The sequence below is a fragment of the Corylus avellana genome, chromosome 3, assembly GCF_965113065.1.
Source record: "Corylus avellana chromosome 3, dhCorAvel1.hap1.2, whole genome shotgun sequence".
Lineage (NCBI taxonomy): Eukaryota > Viridiplantae > Streptophyta > Magnoliopsida > Fagales > Betulaceae > Corylus > Corylus avellana.
The window spans coordinates 3,033,722-3,059,027 of NC_142492.1; the positions used below are offsets into that span (position 1 = coordinate 3,033,722).

General features: G+C 32.9%; 2 protein-coding genes across 3 annotated transcripts; both read left to right on the top strand.

The window, feature by feature from the left end:
- Nucleotides 1-1,706: 1,706 nt before the first annotated feature.
- On the top strand, nt 1,707-8,697 carry LOC132173620 (gibberellin 2-beta-dioxygenase 8). Of its 2 annotated transcripts, XM_059585159.2 has the most exons (5): nt 1,707-1,840; nt 2,043-2,499; nt 7,603-7,924; nt 8,150-8,220; nt 8,337-8,427. In XM_059585159.2, exons 2-4 carry the CDS (start codon nt 2,066-2,068, stop codon nt 8,198-8,200), a joined length of 807 nt encoding a protein of 268 aa, XP_059441142.2. In that variant the 5' UTR covers nt 1,707-1,840; nt 2,043-2,065; the 3' UTR covers nt 8,201-8,220; nt 8,337-8,427. The 2 variants fall into 2 exon arrangements, with proteins under 2 accessions (XP_059441142.2, XP_059441141.2); XM_059585158.2 differs by lacking the exon at nt 8,150-8,220 and having other exon boundaries at nt 1,721-1,840; nt 8,337-8,697.
- Nucleotides 8,698-15,795: 7,098 nt separating this feature from the next.
- On the top strand, nt 15,796-22,933 carry LOC132176331 (gibberellin 2-beta-dioxygenase 8-like). The gene is made up of 4 exons (XM_059588507.2): nt 15,796-15,864; nt 16,327-16,786; nt 21,934-22,255; nt 22,651-22,933. Exons 1-4 carry the CDS (start codon nt 15,834-15,836, stop codon nt 22,894-22,896), a joined length of 1,059 nt encoding a protein of 352 aa, XP_059444490.2. The 5' UTR covers nt 15,796-15,833; the 3' UTR covers nt 22,897-22,933.
- Nucleotides 22,934-25,306: the final 2,373 nt, after the last annotated feature.

Sequence of the window (25,306 nt, forward strand, 5' to 3'; positions counted from 1 at the left end):
ATAAAATAAGCACATAAACTAAGGTGGTTCGGTATATATATAGCTTACATCTACAAAGTTAAAGCTTTATATGCTACATATTTTCTTGATGTATGATTTGAGTATACAATTTTTTTTTTTTTTTTTTTTTGTAATTGAGTATATAGTTTTATTTATAGAGTTTTACATGTGATTTAAAATATAAACATATTCCTTAAATTAAGATGAATAAATATCATATAAATTCTTTAATTTAGAAAATACAAAAGCAACCTTTATTATAAAGAATTTATATCCTTAACAAACTGACCTAGCTAGCTAACAGCTACAATTTGAGCATGTGAACATATGCTATCCGCCTATCCCAGTCCCAGGCTAAAACATTCAATGGGCATGGAACCAAAAAATATTAATTTTATGTATTATGTTAGATCTAATTAATTAACTAAATTTTATAAATTTCTTAGGCAGATCAGTATCATGAGTAAGGTTAATTAATTGGAAAGTAAATTGCATATTTATTTCTTTTCTTTTCTTTTTTTTTTAAAAAAAGAAAATAAGAAGCCAAAATTAGTTTTGTGTTAATAAAATTCTATTCAACCCAAACAAAAAAAAAATAGTGATCTTAATTATCAAAGGATTTATCTTAAGAAATCTTACAGGATTTTGGATCTGCAATTATAAATTACCAAATAATTCCTAATACATGCAAAAAACCATGTCTAATAAAACATTTACTGCATCAATTAAAAATTTGGGCCCTTCAATGTTTGGAATCCTAAGCTGATATGAGAGAGAGAGAGAGAGAGAGAGAGAGGAGAGAGAGAGAGAGAGAGCATCAGGAAGAAAGGACAAAACTACACAGACAGACAGAGAGAAAGAGAGAGAGAGAGAGAGAGAGAGAGAGAGGTGGGTTTGACGATTTTAAGCTTTTTGGGAGGAAGCAGAAATGTCGATCGAGAACAATTTATGATTTATCAATATATATATATATATATGTATATTGAGAAGCAAATAAAAAGCAGATGAGCTGTATGCGCGTATTCTATTCAAGGCTTATACTTTGGATCTCTCTTTCCCTATTTTCTCTGATGATCCATGTTTGGCCGCGTGTTCTTCGCTTCAGCCATAGATTCTCAATCACCGAACCCCAACTTATTATTATATTCCACGTGCAGCCTAATTATCCTTATAAATACAACTCCATGCTTCATGGACTACTACTACTACTACTACACCCTTTTCTTCTTTATTTTTCTCATTCATTTTCCTCTAAAATTTTCCAATCCTTGAACAAGTACTATTCCCAAATCCCATGGGTAACTTCAGTTTTTATGTGTTTTTCATGCAACAATATAGGATAGATTAATGCATTACACTACTGCCAATTTCTACTCCTTCCACCCTTTGCTCATTTTGTACCTCTTCTTCTTCTTCTTCTTCTTCTTTCAGATTTTCTCATTTTTGCAGTTTCATGACCGGAGTACACAACTCAAGCAAATCAGGTATATATATGGTTGTATAATCACAAGTGAGGAAACTCAAAATATATTGCATTCTGCACTTATTAATTCTCGTGCATGTTTCATCGATCATCGATCTTAATTATATTATATGGAAAACAAAACTCAACTGATCTATCTTGACCATTTTTGAGAATTTAATTCTCACTTTGTCCTTGCAAACTATTAGGTTAAAATGAAAGAAAGAATTTCTCCTAACTTCAATTTGTGCAGGCCAGGGGTAATTAACGTGGACAAGATCAACATACAGCTACTTATATATGTAACAAGAACAGCTTTGAATGAATTGGACAAATCGACTCACATGAGATAGCTGTATTAAGCTCTGACAGTAAAAGGTTAGACACTTACGGAAGGTGCAAGTTGCTTATTCATGCATATCCAGCATTAATTTTCAGATATATGCATGCATGGCATGATTGATATTCTATGATTACTTTCCAACATTGTTTGATGCACTCAATTTCTTTCTTTATAATTTTCTATATATATATATATATATATATATATATATATATATATATTATTCTTCATAATCAGGCTTGAGAATACATCATCGATCGATGGATCAGGAACCTCCATTACAACAAACCTACAAGACCCTTTTACATAACTCCTCTCTTGGTGAACCAAAAGAGGAAAATATTTTCATGGCTGAGGAATGCAATCTACCCTTGATTGATCTGAGTCAATTGAATGCACAGAGAGACAAGTGCATCAAACAGATTGCTCAAGCTGCAAGGGAATGGGGTTTCTTTCAAGTTCTGAATCATGGGATTTCTCAAGAGGTTCTTAAAATCTTGAAAGATGAGCAGATGAAGGTCTTCCATCTTCCTTTTCAAAAGAAGATTGAAGACAACTTTTTGAATTTATCAGCCAATAGTTACCGCTGGGGGAACTCAAAGGCTACTTTTCTAAAGCAGGTCCCTTGGTCGGAAGCCTTACATTTATCTCTTGCAGATATATCAAGAATGGATGAATGCAAGAGTACTCTCAGGTACAAAGTTACAATTTTTTTTTTTTTTTTTTGAGTCGTTTTTATATCAATGGTAATGCATCAAAAACTTTAATTAAAGTATTAATTTATAAGGTAAAATTATTTAAAATAAGATGAGTACTTTAGGATATGACAATATGGAAATTAATTAAGGAGGGCTTCATGTCCTGATCTCATGTCACCTTCTTGGGGAAATTGTTTCTTTCAAGTAGTATCAGTGGTCTGGTAGGATCTTTAACATTATATACAGAAATCATTTTAATCCAAAATATTATCTCAATGCGTTTTAAGTCAATTACTCAAAACAACTGGGAAATATTCATAAAAGCATATATAATTTAATTAGCAAGGAACATAAAGTACTAATTCTTGAAAGTGAAAATTATATATAGTTAATTAGTCTGCTAAGAAGTATTCCCTTACAAACTATATATTGGCTCATACAAATTCGTTTTATTTATTTATTTTTTATTCCTTCGTAATTTGCTATATTTAGTATTATCTCCTCTGTCAAGTAATACTTGTGATCATAATTCTGATAACTTTTCTTTTGGCTGAAATAATCCATCATCATATATAGCTTAATGGTGTGAAGCATATGCATATGTAATTAAACCCAAAAGTTTCATTAAATATTATTATTTCTTATATACCATGGGGATCCAAATCATGTCCAGAATATATATTGATCGAGATGGGCACTAACAATTAAATAGTATATATTTTCAATCTTTTATGCTCACTGTTTGTTATATATAGAATAGACCATTGCATATCTTAGTCTTCTTTATGGGTAGTTCATTATAATATCGCATTTTATCGTTTAAAGACTTGTGAAATCCAGTACCTCTCAAGCATTGCAATTGTTATGATAGCAAGAACATTGTTTTCTTAAATTTTCATTAATCTTCAGCATACATAGTTGAGAAACCCTAGATTAATTACATGCAACAGTAGTCTTCTTTTTTCTTTTCTTTTTTTTTTTTTAATTTTTTTTTTACTACAAGTTCTAAGGAAGCTTTAGTTTGATATGCTTAATTCTGTATCCTCTTTTTATTTTATTTTATTTATTAAATTTAATTTGTAGATGTAGCTAGGACGTGGGAAAAAAAGAAAACCTAAGGGTTGGGATATCCTACCACATCACCTAGATACACTAAACATCTACGTACATCTCAATATTTTGTTCAAGATATACTGAAAAACAGATATACTGTAAAAACAATATTAGAGATAGTATCGTCTGTCGAAGTTGAAACGGAATTGAAGGCCATGTTCTTGTTGTCGTCCATATGGGTCACCATCAAGTTTTTTAAAATTATGACACATAAACAGTGAAAATTTCAGTGGGTTTATACTGAGAAACCCATCAGCAATGACTCTACAGAATAACGATCGACCAATCAAAGTGCAGAAATATCATGGAAGAATACTCTAGAAGTCCTTAGCATTTAATCTTTTATCAAATCATTATTGAGACATATTTCGTTACTAAATCACTTTCTATATTTGTACATGCACTTGCCATTAGGAATTTTAACAAAAATTGAGACACTATTTAGGCATATATAAGATCACGTCAAATCCAATAAAATAGCTCATGTTTACATCCGTGTCACCTCAACTTGACACATGACCAAACCACAAAAATAAAAAAATAAAGAAGAAAAAAAAAAATGAGGTGGATGGGTGACCATCCCACCACCCGGCCTCCTACCAATAAAGTGGTGGGGTGCCTATTGCCCAATCACCCTGGTCTCAACTAGGTGGTTGGGGCAACCCCACTAGAGCTAGAGGGCGACCCAGCCTCACCTACACCCTATACCCGCCAATGAATGTTGGGGGTAAAATAGGAGGGATCACCAACGCTCATTGGCAGAGGGGTGCTTCACCACCAACATAGAAGGGTGAATGGGGCAACCCCTCTAGAGGTAGAGGGCAGCCATAACCTCACCCACACCCTCCACTCGCCAGTGAATGTGGAGGGGGAGGGGAGGACTAGGAGGTTATCATCTTGCCTACCAACGCTCATTGGCGGAGGGGTGCCTCACCCCCTCTCCTTTGTTGCTAGGTGGGGTGACCCATGTACCTTCGCCAGCCTTCTTCTAGTGGGATTTACCCATTTGCCCTAGCATAGGGGTGATGGGGTAATGACCACGTCATCACTCTATTGGTGGGGTGGTGCCTTTTTTTTCCCATTCATTTTTTTTTTCTCTTTTCGCTTTGGGTTTTTTTTTGCCACGTGTCAAGTTGAGGTGCCATTTTTGTACACGTGGACCTATTTCATTGGATCTCACAGGATCCTTACTTCTATGTGTCACAATTTCTATGAAAAACCTTAACAACAAGGGTATAGAAGGAGCGATTTGATAGCAGAACATAGTTTTAAGAGTCATTTAATAAATTTAACCCCTAGAGAGTGATTTGATAAAATGTTAGACTTCATGAACCTCTACAGCATTTTTTTCCAAAATATTCATAAAAATAAAAGGGAAAAATGCAAAATCGGTCCTATTGGGTTTACCTGATTTAGAATTATCATTTTGTGGTATCAAAATGAACTCAGAAGTTCCTAAGATATGCCAAAAAAATAATTTACTCTCTACACTCAAATTCCATCAAATCACAACGAATTCTATTAGTGTGCCACGTCAGTGCCAATAAAATGAGGACAAATGTCATTCTTAATAAAAAAATACGTAAATATAAAAAGTTTAAATATAGAAAAATTATAAACTAAAAAAATTTAATTTTTTTTTAGTTTTTTTTTTTTTTTTAAAAAAAAAGAAGAGCGTGGCTAAGCGACAGCGGACCCTAGAGGTGGTTAGGGGTGGCTTGTCGCCACCCCTAGCCCACGGGGGTGTTTTTCGAGCTACCCCTCGAGGTGGGTCACGGGCCACCCCACAGGTGGGAAGTGGTTGAGCGACACCACGTGCCACTCACTCGAAGGCCACCCCCTTCCTTTTAAAAAAAACATAATAATTTTTTTGTTTGTTTTTAATTTCTTTAATTTTTAATTTTTATATGTTTATATATTCTATTTACATTTCTCTCTTATTAAGAATGACAAGTGTGGTCATTTTATTAGTTCTTTGAGTTTATTTTGATACCACAAAGTACTAATTGTAAATCAGGTAAATCACAAGTTGTGATTTTGTATTTTTCCCAAAATAAAACAAACTAGTATTTTTTGGGGGAGTGTCAATAGAAAGTGAGAGAACTTTGGAGCTTCAATGCTATCAAGTTGGGTGAGCAAAGAGTGTGAGTTAGAGAGAACTACAAGGGGAATTTCATTCGATTTACTTCATCGGGAAAAGCACAATGGAGTGATCGCTGATAGTGGTGAATCGATGGTGAAGTGAGGTGCTGGTGGGTGGCCATATGGTTTGGTGTGGGTGTACGTATATATGTACGTGTAGGTGATGCCGAATAGAACTAGGATGATTTTGACAATGTAGGTTAGTAACCTCAAACTATGAACTGAAGTCATGTAAGGGAATTCAAAAAGGAGAAAAACAACTAATAGGGTAGAGAAAAACCCTAGCTACTCTAAGGAAAGAGAGGATTAAGCTGTTGAAATATTATTTTGAAATTGAAGTATTGAACTAAGCCCACATGTCGGGCTTAAATAATTGAGGAAAACTGAATTTTACATAAAATCAAACTGCAAATCAAAATAAGGATTCTGCTAAAAATCTGGCAATATCTATTAATAAAATCTCTACTAAAATGAGAAAAAAAAAAATTTTTTAAAAGGAAAAAAAAAAAAAAGAAAAAGAAAAGGTGATTAGGAGGGAAAATGTAGATTTTGAGCCCAAAAATGATGCTTGACGACCATAGCTTGGTGGCCAAATCGCGCACCGAAAAAGAACATTGTAGATTATGGTCTTATGCTCGTTCTTACCAAAGTTTACTGAGTCCCTAAGTGGTAACTCAGTCGATTAGGAACCACACCTCGTGAAACGTAAGTCACTAGATATTTCAACGCCATTAATTCATTATTTGCCAATTCTCGTGCATCAGAGGAGAGGGAGAGATGCTTAAAAGGATCAGATTCACTCTTCTCAGCTGCATGCGCTAGCTTGAAGGCGACTCATATGGATGATGCCTAGAATTCTCAAATAAGGAGCTATATGCTAGCTAGAGATGAAAAATTAAAGGTGTTGAAATATTGTGGTGTTAAAGAGAGGGCCATATCTATCCTTGAAATTTTCGTTTGCTCATGCATGTGTCCTACACCTACCGAAAAACAGGGAGACATGAGCAAATATCTCAAACAGGATCGGATTTTGTTTTCTTCATAAACATAAATCCTTTTGTTTGTGAGCTTATTCCTACAGGCTACAACTGATACAGACAAATGTACTATAACATGTTTTGTGGTCCAAGAAAATAAATATCTTTGAAATCTGGTCAAGTGGCCAATTATATATATACTCGAAAAGATAAGAATATCCATACCATAAATTATTATCCCACTTTTTAGTTGAATGGAACCCTGCAACCGCACAAATCCCCTTTAACTGCCTCAAATGTCATGAAAACTATGCTTTCGCACCTTCATCCACCCCTTTAATTGCCTCAAATGTCTCACACAAATCAAATCAGGAAAAGGAAGCAAAAATAATAGTTAGCCGTTAATTCAAACTAAAGTGACGCTAGCATTAGCATCCAAAACTCACGTCCACGTCCTATCACGTAACTTGCTGGGTGAATATATTTACTAAATAAATTCATAAAATATAAATATAAATCTCAGGAAATTTATATATAAAATGGAATTCTACGATAATTATAGAATAAGTTATGCAGCAGCAGCATAGTCCTGGATCTCATAAAGACCGCAAGATGACCTTCAAGAATGACATAAATGAACAAAGGGTACGTAGTATATAGGCCCTATGACAGCACGACACTTTTTATATTTAGTAATAACTAAGGTATCAGAAATTGGTTCCATTTCCCATTTTCTGGGTCAATTACTAGGCAAGTGTAAGAGTTGATTTCTTCAATATTACGATCATATATTCACACAAAAATTATTCCTCGTCTTTTTTTATATATATATATATATATTTTTTCTTTTTTTCTTTCTTTCTACAGATCGGCCATTGAAGCATTCGTGACAGTAGCTGGCTCTCTGGCTCAAAGCTTAGCTGAAATTCTATCCCAAATTTTAGGCATCAAATCTACATATTTCCAAGAGAACTGCCCGCCAAACACCAGCTATCTTCGACTGAACAGATATCCTCCCTGTCCATTTCCCTCCAAGGCCTTTGGCTTTATGCCTCACACCGACAGCAGTTTCCTTACAATTTTGCATCAAGACCACGTTGGAGGATTGCAATTGTTGAAAGATGGAAAATGGTTTCGTGTCAAACCAAATCCACAAGCTTTAGTTATCAATATTGGTGACTTATTTCAGGTAACATAATTTTAATTATGTATATTAATCATGCTTAAGTTTTATTCTCATTTTCTTTTTTTATATGTTTTTGGTCAATTAAGGAAATAATTTTATTAAAAAGAAAGATAATCCAAGGGAAAATCATGGGAGGAAATTAAACCAGTACTACATTTTTAGTGATGTCATACTTTTCCTCTTATAAAAAATGGACAAGAGTGATGTGACAGGAATAGGATGATACAGGCCAGATACCGAATAGGCTCAAGAACAAGACAGCATGGTTGGAATATTTAAATGCAAAGATGGATCATTTGGTACATACCTTTGTTTGTATTTGTATATATATATATATAAATATATATAAAGATCCATGTTGAGAGATCGAGAGCATATTCGGTTGCCAAATTATCCTGATCATCTCATGACGCAGGCGTTGAGCAATGATAGCTTCAAGAGCATCAAACACCGAGTGGTTTCCAGTGAAGAGATTGAAAGGTTTTCTGTGGCGTATTTCTACTGCCCCTCCAATGACGCGGTGATACAAAGCTGCTGCAGTACAAAGAGGCTGCTGCCGGGTGTGTACAAACACTTCAGTTTCAGAGAGTATCAACAGCAAGTCCGGAAGGATGTTGAGGCTACCGGAGACAAAGTAGGGCTCTCAAGGTTTCTCTTATGATCATATGAATTTGAAGGATATTGTATTTACTTTTACTAGCTAGTAAGCTAGTCATCATGAAGTGGAGGAGCTGTTTTAATTAATTAATAAATTTGCATGGTTTTAACTTCTGACATTTACCTGACTGGCAAGCAAATTATTAGATGTGATCTCTTTTACGTGTTTTGACATCCAATAGTATTTCCTCCCCCTCCCCGCCTCCCATTTATTTGAGAATGTTAGGTGTTAATAAGTTTTTTATATTTAGTATAATTATTTTTTTATATATACAAATTTAATAAATTAATTATAGAATCTTTTTAATTTTAAATGAATAGTTATAATAAAGAGATATTTTTGTCTCCTCAAAAAATAAAAATATCTATTCACTATAACTAATTAAATATTATCTAATTCATTTGAAGGAAAAAAATTCGCTTTTACAAAACTAAACAAAAAATTAACTCTTAGCATTTCTTATGGACTTGTTTACACTTAATGTATTGTTCTTGTTGGTCCACGTGATCGCTTGTACGTGGACAGGTGTGAAAGTTGAGACGTGCATGCCATTAATCCTACTGATATTTCATGGCCGCCGGTTTGAGGTTGCCTTAGAAAATAAAGGTTTTGTTCGTAAAACTTTACAAAAAAATTTGTTTGTAAAACTCGTTAGATTCTTGGATCTTTGTAGAAAAAGTTAAATATAGTAACCTACATAGCCAGTAGCCAGTTCTCTATATATCTTTCTACTTTATGTTGAGTACGTTGTTGTTTATTCGTGCTGCTAGCTGCAGCCTGCAGAGAAATATCTGGTAAAAACCAAAAAAAAGTTGAAAGCGTTGCAGTGAATGAATGGGGGACAAGAAGCAAAACACGACAAGTGGGATAGCGCATGACCGTTGGTCATTTGGGACCAAATATGGTGTTCCTTTGGGACATCAGATCGATCACGTGGGCTTCATTGAGTAGATTATGTGGGGCTTCAACGATACCGAAAGATGCCACAGTCGTCACGTAATTCTCAGCCACGTATTTCTCACTATTTTATTGTTTGTTTGTTTGCCCTCACCCTCCTCACTTCTCAGCCACTAATTTCTTACTATTTATTGTTTGTTTTTTGTCCTCGGGTTGCCGACTACATCGCATGACAACCTATAGTTGTACGATGTAATGACGAAAACATGTACATATATATGGAAACAAAAGCAAAAACAATACTTCTATTTTGGTTTTTTATTTTATTTTTTATTTTCAAACAAATATGGAAAGAAAAACAAAAACAAAATATGGCTTAATTATGTCTCTCTTGACTCTTGACTCTCTTCTATTTTGTTTTTTTCTTTTGCTTTTTTGGAAAACAAGTATGAATAGAAAAGCAAAAACAATATGGCTTATGTCTCTCTTCAATTTTGTTTCCTTTTTTTTTTTTTTTTTTTTCGTAATCCTAGGAATATTCCTAGGGTAATCTATTAGTGTGTAGACCTCACATAAGTTAATAGTGAACTTCACAAATTTAATGATTAATCTATTGAATTTGTAAAAAAATATAGACAAAATATAAAAAATTTATTGACTCCTAACATTTCTCTAAAAATAAATATAGCCCTTTTTCTTAAACCTCTTGTTTGGCATAAAAAATAAAATAAAAAATAAAATTCTAGCTAAGCCCATCTTCAGCAATAGAGATGCGATTGGGCCAAGTCTGAACCTTTGTTGTTATTAAATCATAATAATACTAAACAAAAAAATTGGGCCAATTCTGAAACTTTGTTGTTATTAAATCATAAAAATACTAAACAAAAAAATTGGGCCATGTTAAGGTAGTGCCTAAAGAGTCAGACTACCTAAAACTCTTTTCTTTTCTTTTTTCTTCTTTTTTTTTTTTTTAATAGAACGAGGAGAAAAGAGTTACAGTGGAGGTCCTTAACCTTTTAAAACATCTAGAACATTTTCTCTTGGTTGTTTAACAAGAAAAGATGGCTATGGGAGGAAAGTTAAGCTTAATTTTTGAAGGTTTTGGTGTGTAATTGTTGGAAAAATGCTGCAGTGGTCCCTGAGGTATGGACTTTTATCAAATTGCTTTAAGAGGTTTAAAAGTTATCAATTTAATTAGTTATTTATCAAATAACTTATTTTGTTAAATTTTTTACGGTCTTGCTACATCATACTCAATCAAAAGATTACATGTGTCCCGTTTAATAAAAGAATAAAATTATGGAAGGAAAATAAAATAAGATAAAATTATAAATATAATATAAAAAACGAAAAAGAAATCTGAAGTAGGTTCAGCCACTCACTTAAACCAATCTAAAGTGGTTTGACCATCCCTAATTTTTTTTGTATTTGTATTTATATTTGTATTTATATTTTTATCTTTATCTTTTTATATTAGTATTTGTGGTCTTCTAATTGGGTATGACATGACAACAAATTTAAAAATGTAACAGAAAGATCTATTTGATAACAACTCTAAACTTTGGGAGTAAATTAATACTTTTTATTTTTTAAACCTTGAGGAGCGACTTGATAGAAGTCCACATCTCTTGGACCAATGGAGCAGTTGAAGCTCAACTAGCAAATAGACTTCTCAGGTAAATGCACAGCATCTTCATGGTTTCTATAAATTCAGGCCAACCCTTTGTAATCAGGCTGGCAATATTTTATATTTCATTAAGAAACAAAGACTTGTGGAAAACTGTTTTCATGTGGCGATGAGGGAGATAGATTTAAGAATTCATCTGGTAAAGGTATCAAAGAGTTTGGGTGATAACTGATAGCTAATTTGGAGATGGTGTATCAAAGGCATAGAAGAGGGAGGCATTTGTTGAGAATATTATTTTTGATTTTGGAGTATGATTTTAATTAGCATAATCATGGTTGCCGTGAGGGTCCTCTAAAAGTATTGTTTCTAGACTTACTTCTATATATATCACTCACTATTTGGACTTATTCTGTAGTTAATTAAGTAGGTTTTGAAAGCTTAGGTAGGAATGGAATTAATTAGGGTTTGGCACTTGGGTAATATTTGGGTGCAAGAACTGGCGCGAGGAAGATTACTTTGCCCAATGGGTATCTAATGATACACATTTTTATTACCATGTTCCCTATATATTAACTGGGTAATAAATGGGTCAAGTACTCGTTTGAACCATGTCCAAAATGGGCAGTCAATTACCCACTGATGCAGGGTGTCTCTGGGCGGCATATGGGTCTGGCTAATATTTGCCACCTCAGTTTTATCTCTGCCATGCCAAGCCAACTTTAGTTGGGGAAGCCCATTGCTGTGTGGGGATGAGTTGGCCTTCTGGTTACCTGTTCAACTACATTGGTATTTGGTTGGTCTTTGACCCAGTCAGTCCAATCCATTAGGCTAGCTTATGCAGCTCTAGAAAAATTGCTGGGTGGATTATGATGAAAGGTATGTTCCATTTTCATTTTAGCATGGATATAGTTGGTTCCTTGACCCTTGTGACATATTTCGCCTTTGGCTTCCCTCAATTTATCTACAAACCTAAGGTTTTAAAAGTGGAGCATGCTTCTCATACTTTTTTAGTTTTGAAAGTATATATTTTCTGGGTCGTGTGTGTGTGTGATTGCAAGACGTGGAGCATGCATGCTTCTCATACTTTCTATCTTATACAGTGAAATATGTATATTTGTCCTGTTTACACGTTTTTAAAAGGTTAAAGTTTACGAGTTTGATCTGTTTAATTAAATGAGTTGGATTATGGTTCATCTATATATATATATTCTTATATATATATGCGTACCCATTCTTCAACACAATTCAAATCCGATATACGACATAATGGTTGATAATTTTTGACGTGGCTTGTGAACTTGACAAGAACCCAATATAAAATTAGAGGGTTAACTAGGTTTGAGGAGTTTGACCTATATAATCTTATATCTATGTCTTGACACGACTTGAACCCGACACACGAATACAAATTGTCACTTGTTGTGTTTATAGGTTTTTCCTCGTTTCTAGAAGAAAAATTATGAATATTAAGATCTGATTATATGTCATTTCGTTATTAGTTTAGGATGAGGTTTTGACGAGTAGGCGGAGAGTGATCACCCATCAACTTGCTCTATCCCTTACTTTAGTGGTCTAAAGTCTTGGGTTGGGTTGTTTGCATCTAAAGCTATATATGTTAGTGTCCAAAGTTTATTTAGATTAAATTTCCTATATCCATGTTACACCTTTAATTTAGATGGGCCACCAAAGAGAGGAATCTTTTGGAATTAATATCTTCGGTGAGTGGTTATTGATTTTCTTATTAATCTTTGTTTATTTGGTTTTCATTTCTTTTCCAACTTGAAACTTTGTCACAGGATTAGAAGACATCATTCTTGTGGTTCTTACTAACTTCCTGCAGCCAATGGAGGGAATCAAAGGAAAAAAACTATCCATGAGTCCGATGATGGTGACTATGATTTATGTGACGTTAGGTTTACCCACAATGTCAATCTATTCATGTTTGTTGGCCTTGAAAAAAAAAAAAATTTCTTTTGATGGGTATTTTAAATGCAAAAAGATCTTGCAAAGTTGCAATCATTAACTGTCCACATGACAATCTCTGCTACGTTGCCGACTTCACTATTTCACTATTTACCATGTAAAACTATGAATGCTAGTCGCTCTTCATGTGCTCAAGTCCCACCAGGTTCTTCTGTGTTAATTGCTGCAGAAAACGCTGAACACTCCATGTGAAATCAAAAATAAGGACAATTTTTTAGGGTTGGGGGGGAGTCCCAGTCCCCCAAAACATTCTCCAATTTTCTCTTCTTTCCTTTTTTAATTTTTTAATTTTTTATTATTTAATGAGGTAGACCCTCAAAAAGTAATTCCCTCTCCCCCGTCCAACCCCGCCTTTTTAAAAATAAATAAGAATAAGAATAAGAATAATTTAGCACATTAATTCAATACCAATTTACAAGAAAATTTTGTTCTGAAAAAAAAAAAAGGAAATTAAATAAAAAAAAGTATGTAGTGCATGTGGATGAAAGATAAAAGTACTTGTTTTTACTATCTTATACAACAGAAAACAAAAAGAGTAATTCAGAAATTACATTTTTATATAACAATTAACTATCTCATCATGCTGATGTGATAGTTCTAACCAACCAATTAATAATCGTTAAAAAAAAAAAAAAAAAATCAAGAGCTAGTTGAGACTTTCACATTAGCATTGTGAAATAGTTATGAGATTACAAATAAAAAAAAAAAAAAAAAATGCTAGTGCCATGTTCCTACCTTGTGTGATAATTAAATCAAAGGAACTAGAACTTGATCATATTCGATCACGAAAATATGATACTGAAAGTTTGAAACTATCCAAAGTTTAACATATATATATATTCAGCATTGGAGGTACAAAATGGCTGAAACTGCATGTAGGGATTAGAGAGAGGGCAATAGTTTTGACTTAAGGTACTTTGGAGAATTGAATGAACCTGCTTTTCTCTTACTTGTAAATGTCTAATCAAAACCCTACTTATCCGCCCGACCACCATGAAGGAAACAATACACAGAAGACGTTTGGCAGTTTTAGTAGACAAGAACAAGAATTTCAAAGTAAAAAAAAAAGCTTCAATTATTCACACATATGATAAGGTGCATATATATATGCTATATATCCTTCACCATAAAATAAAAAATAAAAAATAAAAAAATGTTAAAAAAATAAAGCAATTAAAATACTTCTTAAAGGGTTAATTTTGACTTGTGTCTTACAACATCTCCAGCAATCTTAATTAAGACATCATTTTCTACTATTACATTCTTTATTTTATTTAAATATTTTTTCTCAGTATTTATTTTATTGTTTTCTAGCTTATACCACCAAGAGAGAATCGAGAAAAATGATTGTAGCAAAAGAGTGAAAGAAATTATTAAAAAAATAATACATAAGCAATATATAGTTCTTGCCTAAAAGTAGCTAATAAAAAAAATGTGTTTTAATTAAATAAGGAGAAGACAAATTGCTGGTCGTAATTTTTGCTTCATATTAGCTCTATATATATATATATATATATATATATATAATTAAGACATCATTTTCTACTATTACATTCTTTATTTTATTTAAATATTTTTTCTCAGTATTTATTTTATTGTTTTCTAGCTTATACCACCAAGAGAGAATCGAGAAAAATGATTGTAGCAAAAGAGTGAAAGAAATTATTAAAAAAATAATACATAAGCAATATATAGTTCTTGCCTAAAAGTAGTTAATAAAAAAAATGTGTTTTAATTAAATAAGGAGAAGACAAATTGCTGGTCGTAATTTTTGCTTCATATTAGCTATATATATATATATATATATATATATATATATATATATATATATATATACTATAGAATGATTTTAGAGAATTAACATGAGATCGATGATCTTTTTATACTGACGTGATACTTTTACCCACTACGTACCCACAGCTACAATTTGCGCATGTGAACTCCCAGGCATTATTAACTAGATTTCTAAATTTCTTAGTCAGACTATATTATCATGAGTAAGTTGTTTTCTTTTTTCTTTTTTCTTTTTCTTTTTTCTAAGCAAATAAGAAATATTCATAAGCTAGCTAGGTTGATTAATTGTAATATCTTGGGCTTTTAGAAAGTAATAAATTGCATATTTAGTTTTTTTTTTTTAAAAAAAAAAAAAAATAAAAGGAAAAAAGAAAAAGAATATATATATATATATATAAGAGGAAGAAAAGACAAAAAGACACAGAGAAAAGATAGAGGTGGGTTTGAGGATTGTATATATGCTTTTTGGGAGGAAGCAGAAATATTGAGAACCAAATAAAAATGCAGATGAGATGAGCTGACACTGTACCTATAAATATGTTCAGGAATTAATTGCCTTTTTCATTTTTTCTATTGATCAACGCTTATACTTTGGATACTATAACAAGAAGTATCTCTTTCCCTGCTTTTCTCTCTCTGATGCCATATTTGGCCGCGTGTTCTTTGCTTCAGCCATAGATTCTCAATCAGTATATATAATATATATTTTTATATTCCACACTGCAGCCTACCTAATTAATTATCCTTATAATTACAACTCCATGCTTCGTGGACTACTACACCCTTTCTTCTTTATTTCCTTCAACCCTTTCTTTCTCATTCATGCAAAAATAAATAGGATAGGTTGCATTACACACTGGAAATATGTAGTCCTTCTGCTTCTGCTTCTTTCGCTCATTTATACCTTCTTTTTCCTTTTCTTTTCTTTCAGATTTTCTCATTTTTGCAGTTTCATGACCCAAGTATACAACTCAAGCAAAACAGGTATGGGGCTAGCTGTATAACTCCATCACAAGTGATCAGGAAACTAAAAATTTATTGCATCCAAGTTTATTTACATTCTGCAGTACTTATTTCTCATGCATGTTTCTCTACTCTAGCTATCTTGATGACATGGGTGTTATTCAATTTGAGAATTTACATCTTAACTTTTATATATATATAAGTTTATTCCTCACTTTGTCCTTGCAAATTACTAGGTTAAAATGCAAGAAAGATCTGAATTTGTGGATAAGATCATCAGCATATCGCTACTTTACTTATATATGAATATGACTCACAGATTTGGCTCTTATATATGGAAAGCAACCTGCTAAAGCATATATGCTACAATAATTTTCATATATGCATGCATGACATGACTGATATTCTATGACTACTTTCCAAGATCGTTTGATATATGCACTCAATTTCTTTCTTTAAAACTTTATGTGTTCTTGTAATCAGGCATTCACAATTATCAACCCTCGATGGATCATGAACCTCCATTTCGAGAAACCTACAAGACCCTTTTACATAACTCCTCTCTTGGTGAATCAAAAGAGGAAAATCATTTCATGGTTGAGGAATGTGATTTGCCTTTGATTGATCTGAGTCAATTGAAAGTAGAGAGAGACAAGTACTGCATCAAACAAATTGCTCAGGCTACAAGAGAATGGGGTTTCTTTCAAGTTGTGAATCATGGAGTTTCTCAAGAAGTTCTTAAAATCTTGAAAAATGAGCAGATGAAGGTCTTCCATCTACCATTTCAAAAGAAGACTGAAGACAACTTTTTGAATTTATCAGCCAATAGTTACCGATGGGGGAACTCAAACGCTACTTCTCTAAGTCAGGTCCCATGGTCGGAAGCTTTACATTTATCTCTCGCAGATATTTCCAGAATGGATGAATGCAAGAGTACTCTCAGGTGCAAACCATTCTATATATCTATGGTAATTAATATAGAAAATTAAGATTTTAATTCAATTATTATTATAAGGCAAAAAATTGTTCAAAATAAAATGACTTCAGGATATGATATATGGATATATGAGGGCTTCATGTCCTGATCTCATGACACCTTCTTGGGGAAATTGTTACTTTCAAGTAGTATCAGTTGTCTGGTATTGATCGATCTTTAATATATATATATACAGATATCATTTTTAATCCAAAATCTTATCTCAATGAGTTTTAAGTCAAATATTCAAATAAACTTCTCTTTTTTTCTCAATTTTTCTTGATGTGAAATTTACAGTATACTCACATATGCACTTCAACTGGGAAATATTCATAAAAGCATTTATAATTAGCAAGGAATGACCTAAAGTACAAATTCTTGAAAATTATAGTCAGACTAAGTATATATATTCCCTTACAAACTATATATATATAGAAGTTGGCTCATACAAATTCGTTTTTTTTTTTTTTTTTTTTTTTGTAATTTTCTCTATTTAGTATTATCGATCTCCTCTGTCAAGTAATACTTGAACTTGATCATAATTCTGGTAACTTTTTTGGGCTGAAATAATCCATCATCATTCTTAATGGTGTGAAGCATACGCACGTAACCCCAAAAGTTTCATTAATTAATATTATTTTTTACCACGGGGATCCAAATGTACATATTGATAAAGATGTCCACTAAGAATTTAATAGTAGTATTTAGTAGTATTTTCAATCTTTTATGCTCACTGTTTGTTATAGAATAGACCAATATTGCATATCTTAGGGATCTCTTCTCTCTATGGGTACTTCATTATAATATCGCATTTTATCATTTAAAGACTTTATGTTGTGAAAACCCAGTACTTCTCAAACATTGCAATTGTTATGATATAGGAAGAATATTGTTTTCTTAAATTTTCGTTTATTTTCAGCATACATATTTAGTTCTCAATCTTGAGAATCCCTAGATTAATGCCAACAGTAGTCTTCTTTCTTAATTAATCTATTTCTTCCTCCTTCTTCTTCATTATTTATTATTATTATTATTATTATTATTATTATTATCTGACTATAAGTTCTAACTTCAGCATCTTCAGCAGCATTAGGTATTTTACCTAGTCAAAAAGCATTATTCTCTATTTTACCTATTTATTTTTTTATACAAATTCTAACAGCTTCTTTATTCTATTCTCTACTTTTCTTTAAATATTATTATTTAATATTTCATTTTTTTTCATTTTTCTCTCTCTCACTCTCTCTCCCTCTAACTCAACCCAAATCCCCCATGGCCAACCTCTGCAATTATCTCTTCCCTCTCCTCTCTCTCCCCCCACATCACCACAACCCAAGAAACTTTAAACAACAATGCCACAGAAGAAGGATTTGATACTAGAAGAAAAAAAGTATTGATACGGTTGGCCTGTGGTGGAACTAAACCCCCATCTGCGACAGTGGGTTCTGGTGCTCATGTTGAAAAAAATTTTGTTTGGATTTCAGATGATTTTAGGTGTGGTTAACTTGGTCTTGAGGAATTGAGTCAGTCTCATGGGGTGTAGGTGAGGAAGAATGATTTAATACTAGAAGGAAATATGAGAGGAGGGGTTGTTGGGTGGGTTTGTCTAGAAAACCAAAAATGCCTCGGTGAGGAAGAGGAAGAGGTAGAGAGAAGAGAGAAAAAAGAGAGAAATAATATTAAATAATATTATATTCAATCTAGTGTGCTACGGTGAATAACTACAAATTACTATTTACTGTAACAGTTAAGGTATAATAGCTAATATGAAACTATTTTGTTTGAGCAAAAAAAAGGACAAAAATAACTAAATGTAACTAATATCTCCCTTTTAGCTACATTAATACTGCTGAAGATGCTCAGCAACTTGATTTTGAGAGCTTTAGTTTGATATGCTTCAGTGTCCTCTCATTTATTATTATTATTATTATTATTATTATTATTATCTACAAGACTACATCTCAATCATTTTTTTTTTTCATCTCTGCCCCTTCCTGAAAAATAGATATACTGTAAAAACAATATTAGAGATGGTATCGCCTGTAGAAGTTGAAAAGTAAGGCCATGATCATGTTGTCATCCATATGGGTCACCATCAAAATTTTAAAAATTATGACACACAAACAGTGAAAATTTCAGTGGGTTTAGACTGAGCAATGACTCTAGAGAATAACGACCAATCAATGTGCAAAAATATCATGGAAGAATACTCTAGAAGTCCTTAGGGTTAAGCTTGTATCAAATCAATCTTAAGGCATATTTCCTTATTAAATTGCTTTCTATGTACACTTGCCTTAGGGATTTTAAAAAAATTTAGACACGACGGCATAAGATCACGTCAAACCCAATAAAATAGCTTATATTTATAAAAGTGTCACCTCAACTTAACGTGACAAAAAAAAAGAAAAAAAAAACGAAACAATAAAAAAGAAAAAAAAAAAGAGGTGGATGGGTGGCTACCCTACCACTCTCTCACCAACAAAGCGGTGGGGTGCATGTTGCTCCATCACCCCTCTAGCTACCAGGGTTGTTAGGGCAACCCCACTAGAGATAGGGGGTGACCTGAATCTCACTCACACCCTCCACCCGCCAATGAATGTGGGGGTCATCTTGCCCACCCACACTCATTGGCCGAGCTAGGGTTGTCCCACTTCCTCCTCTATTCGTGGGTGGAATGACCCCTCGCCTTCTATCAGTAAGATTGCCCATCTACCCTAGCAGAGGAGTGATGGGGGCAATGACCACCTCGATCAACACTCTATTAGAAGGAGGTGACCAGTATCCTTTTTTTCTTTTTTTCTTTTTCCATTATTATTATTATTATTTTGTTTTTGGGTTTTTTAGTCTTTCCATTTTGGTTTTTATTTTTATTTTTGGCCATGTGTAAAGTTGAGGTGACATTTTTGTACATGTAGAACTATTTTATTGGATCTCACGTGATCTTACGTCTGCTTGTCACAATTTATGTTAAAAGCCTAAATTTGAGCAATGAGACCTTTTGCTTTTGTATTCACCCTTTTCAAATTAACCAGAAACAAGAGCCAAATCCAACAGTGCACACAGACTAGTGCTTTGATTCATAGAACGGTTGTGTGCATACACAACTTAAAACAACTTATAATGATCCTAAGACGCTTCTATGATCACCCACCTGAGTTTGTTTTGAAATTGTTTTCTTATACTCCAATGTAGATTGATACCGCCAATTGATCATCCAACTCCGCAAGACCCACACATGCCATCAACTTGTAGAATTTCACCATGTAATCATTCGTAGATCGTGTCCATTTCCCAAGGTTATGAATTTGTTGGCAATGGTTCTCAGATAATTGTGGAGAAAGAACACTCGTGTGTTTCAACCGTTTCTCCCAACTATTGATTTTTGTCTTCCATTCTCGCACCCTACTTTTTCTTCAATTGTTGCCATCATGCATAGGTTTTTCTTCTAAAATTGGTTGCCACCAAAGGAACCCTCCTATTATCAGGCACATTCTTGAAATTCAATACTTCCTCCACGATGGCTACTAAAATCCAGGAATTCTCCAGGTTGCGAGAAACCTTGAAACTTCGGTATGTCAAGTTTGAATCCCGCCTCCCATTTACTAGCGTTGTTTAATTTGGCACTAAGGGACACTCCATTCTCATTCTATGCTCCCCAAACAAATTAAGAGACTCATCCTCAACACTATATTCATCTTCCTTCTCCACAAAACACGAATTTGGTTGACAACAACGCTCATTTGCACCACCCATGGTGGCAAATTGCTCAGTTAGCACAACAATTTGTGCATCAATTTGATCTCCAAATCGCTCAAACTGATCAAATTGCTCCTCCAAGACGTGCATGTATGTTTTTCCTCTACCATGTGTTCCTCTTCACCTCATGGTAGGAAATAAAACATGGATCTTGTACCAACTAATGCAGCGTAGTATGGTGGGTTACAGCATTAACAAGGGTTACTTTTAATAGGCGCTCGAAGGTTGTTTGAATATTGGAGCTCATCTATAGTGGTTTTACAGTTGCATTTGAAGTGCGTTCGAAGCCTACATTTGAATGCAATTAGATTGATAAGGAGTTGCATTTTATTGCATTCAAATGTTAATGGAATTGGATCAGCTAAAATTTAGATAGAAATATAGAGGCAAAGAGTTACGTTTGAAACAATATTCCGAAGAACTTCAAATTAACATGCATGGACTCTAGCTAATTTCAAGTGGCAACTAGCTAGGGTTTTATTTAGTTTTTGTTGTATTTTTTTTTTTCTGGTTTCATCTCTTATTTAATTTTAGGAGTTAATTAGAAAATTTTCTTATTTAAGAGATTAGGGTTTTAAGGTATAAATATATATGTTTTGTTCTAATTAGAAACCTCTTTGTCGATTATTGACAAAAATTAATATAGATTTTGGGCTTCGTTGTTTTCTTCTTCTTCTTCTTCTTCTTCTTCTTCTTCTTCTTCTTCTCTTCCTGTTGCTTCCACTAGTCAGAATTGATGAAAAGGGGAATTAATATAGGTGTTTCGAGAGAAAGGCCTTTAAAATTCTGATACCAAACAATTCGTTTGTGGGGTAGTATTGTGGAAAAGTCTCAGCATATATACCCTACTTCGAGTTGTAATAATGCTATGGTACAAAGAGAAATTACATTGCAAAAATTAACATAAATGCCCTTACCATTATTTTCCATTGCTTTTATATCTAATTAATAAATTCATATAAAAGATTAATATCTCAGTAAAAATAAATTTTCGATGACATGCGAATTATATATAATAAAATGGGATTCTATGAGGAATATAGAATATATAAGTTATGCCGCATAAACTACTCCTAGAATATCCTATAATAGACTGCAAGAATGAAATAAATAAATAAATAAAGGTAGTATAGGGTCCCATGACAGCTCGACACTTTTTCATATGTAGTAATAATTAAGATGTTTTCTGTTGGAGGAGTTGTATTTTGTTTGGTTCGTATAAAAAAAAAAAAAAAATTGAATCTTTTGGGTCAACTAGGCAAGAGTAAGAGTCTATTTCTTCAATATTACGATTAAAAAAAAAAGAAAAAAAAATTTCTTTGTCTCACTATATTTTCTTATTTTCTTTCTTTGTTCAGATCAACCATTGAAGCATTCGTGACAGTAGCTGCCTCTCTGGCTCAAAGCTTAGCTGAAATTCTATCACAGATTTTAGGCATCAAATCTACATATTTCCAAGAGAACTGCCCACCAAACACCAGCTATCTTCGACTGAACAGATATCCTCCCTGTCCATTTCCCTACAAGGCCTATGGCTTGATGCCTCACACCGACAGCAGTTTCCTTACAATTTTGTATCAAGACCACGTTGGAGGATTGCAATTGATGAAAGATGGAAAATGGTTTCGTGTCAAACCAAATCCACAAGCTTTAGTTATCAATATTGGTGACTTATTTCAGGTAACATAATCTTAAGTATGTATATTAATCATGCTTAATTAAGTTATATATTTTTAGTAAATTAAGGAAACAATTTTATTCAAAAGAAAGATCTAAGGGCAAATCATGGGAGAAATTAAACCCACTAAACACATTAGACATTAGTGATGTCATATTTTTCCTCTCATAAAAAAGCTAGAAAGACGCATGAAAATGGGCATGTGATGTGACAATTAGGAATAGAATGATACAGGATACTGAATAGTCCCAAGAACAAGACATGCAGCATGGTTGGAATATTTAAATGCAAAGATGGATCATTTGGTACATACCTTTAATTTGTTTGTATTTGTATATATATATAAATATATATATATAAAGATCCATGTTGAGAGAGAGCATATTCGGTGACGCAGGCGTTGAGCAATGATGTCTTCAAGAGCATCAAACACCGAGTGGTTTCCAGCGAAGAGGTTGAAAGGTTTTCTGTGGCGTATTTCTACTGCCCTTCCAATAACGCGGTGATACAAAGCTGCTGCAGTACAAAGAGGCTGCTGCCGGCTGTGTACAGACACTTCAGCTTCAGAGAGTATCAACAGCAAGTGCGAAAGGATGTTGAGGCTACCGGAGACAAAGTAGGGCTCTCAAGGTTTCTCTTATGATCATATGAATATATGAAGGATTTTGTAGATATATGAAGCAATACTTTCTTTTTAATTACTAGTGAGTCTAAATATATATATATATATGATCATGATCATGATAGAAGAAGTCGAAAAATGATATAGATGAAGAAATGTATTTGCATGGTTGAAGCACAATTCTGACATTTACCTTACTGTCAATCAAAATAATTATTAGATGTGATCATTTTGTACTTGTTTTCATACCCAACCTCCACGCCTCTTCCATACCCAACCGATATGGAAGACGCGTGGAGGTTGTCTGATGAGAGGACCCCCTCACCTAAGCTTTGCTGAACATGTTTTGGACTGAATCTACTGTTCTTGTTGGTCCACACGGAATGGAATCCTCCTCATTTCAAAGAAAATTGAGGAGATTTTATTAGTACAATTTAAGAGGGTAAAATGGTCTTTTCAACTGATAAGACCATTTTGTTCTCTAATTTCTGCCTAACCCAGTTCCAGGAAATGAAGGGAATCTTTTTTTCGTGATCCTTGTGGTTAGGTGTGAAAGTTTCAAACTTGCCATTAATCCACTTAATTAAATTATATTAACTTAAGTTTTTTTAACTTCTAATATATATATATATATATATATATATGGTTAATTATATAACAGCTAGCTAATACGTACGTGAGCACAAATTAATTGGGAGCACTATGGTGTATATTTTCTCATAAAGCAAAATGTTGTCATGAGTAAATCAATTTTTAGTTGATTAATTTGTTATTCATGTTATTAAAATCAATATAAGCAATAAATTATTATTGGAAAGGTGTACAAGGTATATATATGTTTTTTTTTTTTGACATATCCACACAAGAAGGGGATGGTGGATTCGAACTAGTAACCTTCATTTCATAAGGTGTAATCTCCAGCTTATTGAGCTATCCTTTATGGTGTATATATATGTATTGAAAAGGGAAAGAAAGTGGTTTAGCTTGGACTCTTCTGTAGTAAATGTTTTTTCAATAAATTATACATGCAGTACTTATTGGATCTTTCAATCTACATTTTTCTTTTTTCATAATTAGAGCTCATTTATATAAGCAGAAAATAATAATTTTTATCCAAGTAAAAGTGTTTTTTTTTATTTTATTTTTTAAGAGGAATTTTTTTTTTTTTTTTTTTTTTTAAGTATACAACAAGGATAACATTTTTTTATTATAAATGAGTATTGGATTACCCTACGTTTAGGGAATTGAGCTTCTACACTAAAGACTAATTATACGGCGAAAAAACAGTGTTTTCTTCGATATTTATTTTCTCATATCTCTCATTAATTCTTTATATAGATAGATGCTCAATCTTGGGAAGCAGCTGTAGACGTGCATTCATTCATGCTAGCCTAGATCTTCATGAAGAGTAGTAACATTACTCTTCTTAGATATATATTTTTTCTACTCTTTCTTAGTTTAACGAACTTGGGATGCCATGATCACTCTGCAGAAAATGCAGAAACAGCTATATATATATATATATATATATATATATATATATATATATATATATATATATATATATATTAATTAATTAACCTCCATGTAAAGCCAAATCTCTTAATATATAGGAAGTGCTAAAAAGCAAAAAAAAAAGTTGAAAGCATTGCAGTGAATGAATGGGGGACAAGAAGCAGAAGACGACAAGTGAATTGCGCATGACTGTTGGTCATTTGTATATTTATGCTCTTCTTTTGGGACATCAGATCACGTGGACTTCATTGAATAGATTATGTTGGCTTCTGTCAGCTTCTCATCCACTAATTTCTTACTATCTATTGTTTGTTTTTTGTCATCAGGTTGCCGACTACATCTCAAGACAGACAACCTTTAGTCGACACAGCATAAACATGCTTGTACGATGAAATTAATGACGAAAACAGATGTAGAAAGAAAAGTAAAAACAATATTGCTTATGTCTCTTCTATTTTGTTTTCTTCTTTTTCTTTTTTCTCTTTTCTCTTTTTTCTTTTTGAAAACAAATGTGGAAACAAAAGCAAAAAACATTAATATGGCTTTTATATATATATATATTCAGAGTCATCCTAGGGTAATTCTTTTAAATCGCTCATTTGGCGTAGAAAATCATGATCTTTTGCCACATTATCAATCTACTACAAAATTCTATTAACACAATCTAAAATTATGTTTAAAAAGATTTTTTTTTTTTTTTTTTAATGACGTTTGAGGCCCCAACCTCTCATTTTTGCATAAAAAAAATCTTAAAATTTCATTAGGCCACTCGATTGTTTGATCAGATAGTAACAGTTACGTTGTCACTATCGCTTCCCGCTAGCCTAACACGTATTTAGTCATTTCTTGGACATTATATTTTTGTTTTGTTTTGTTTTCAATTTCCATTTCTTCGCCCACATTTTCTTATACCAAA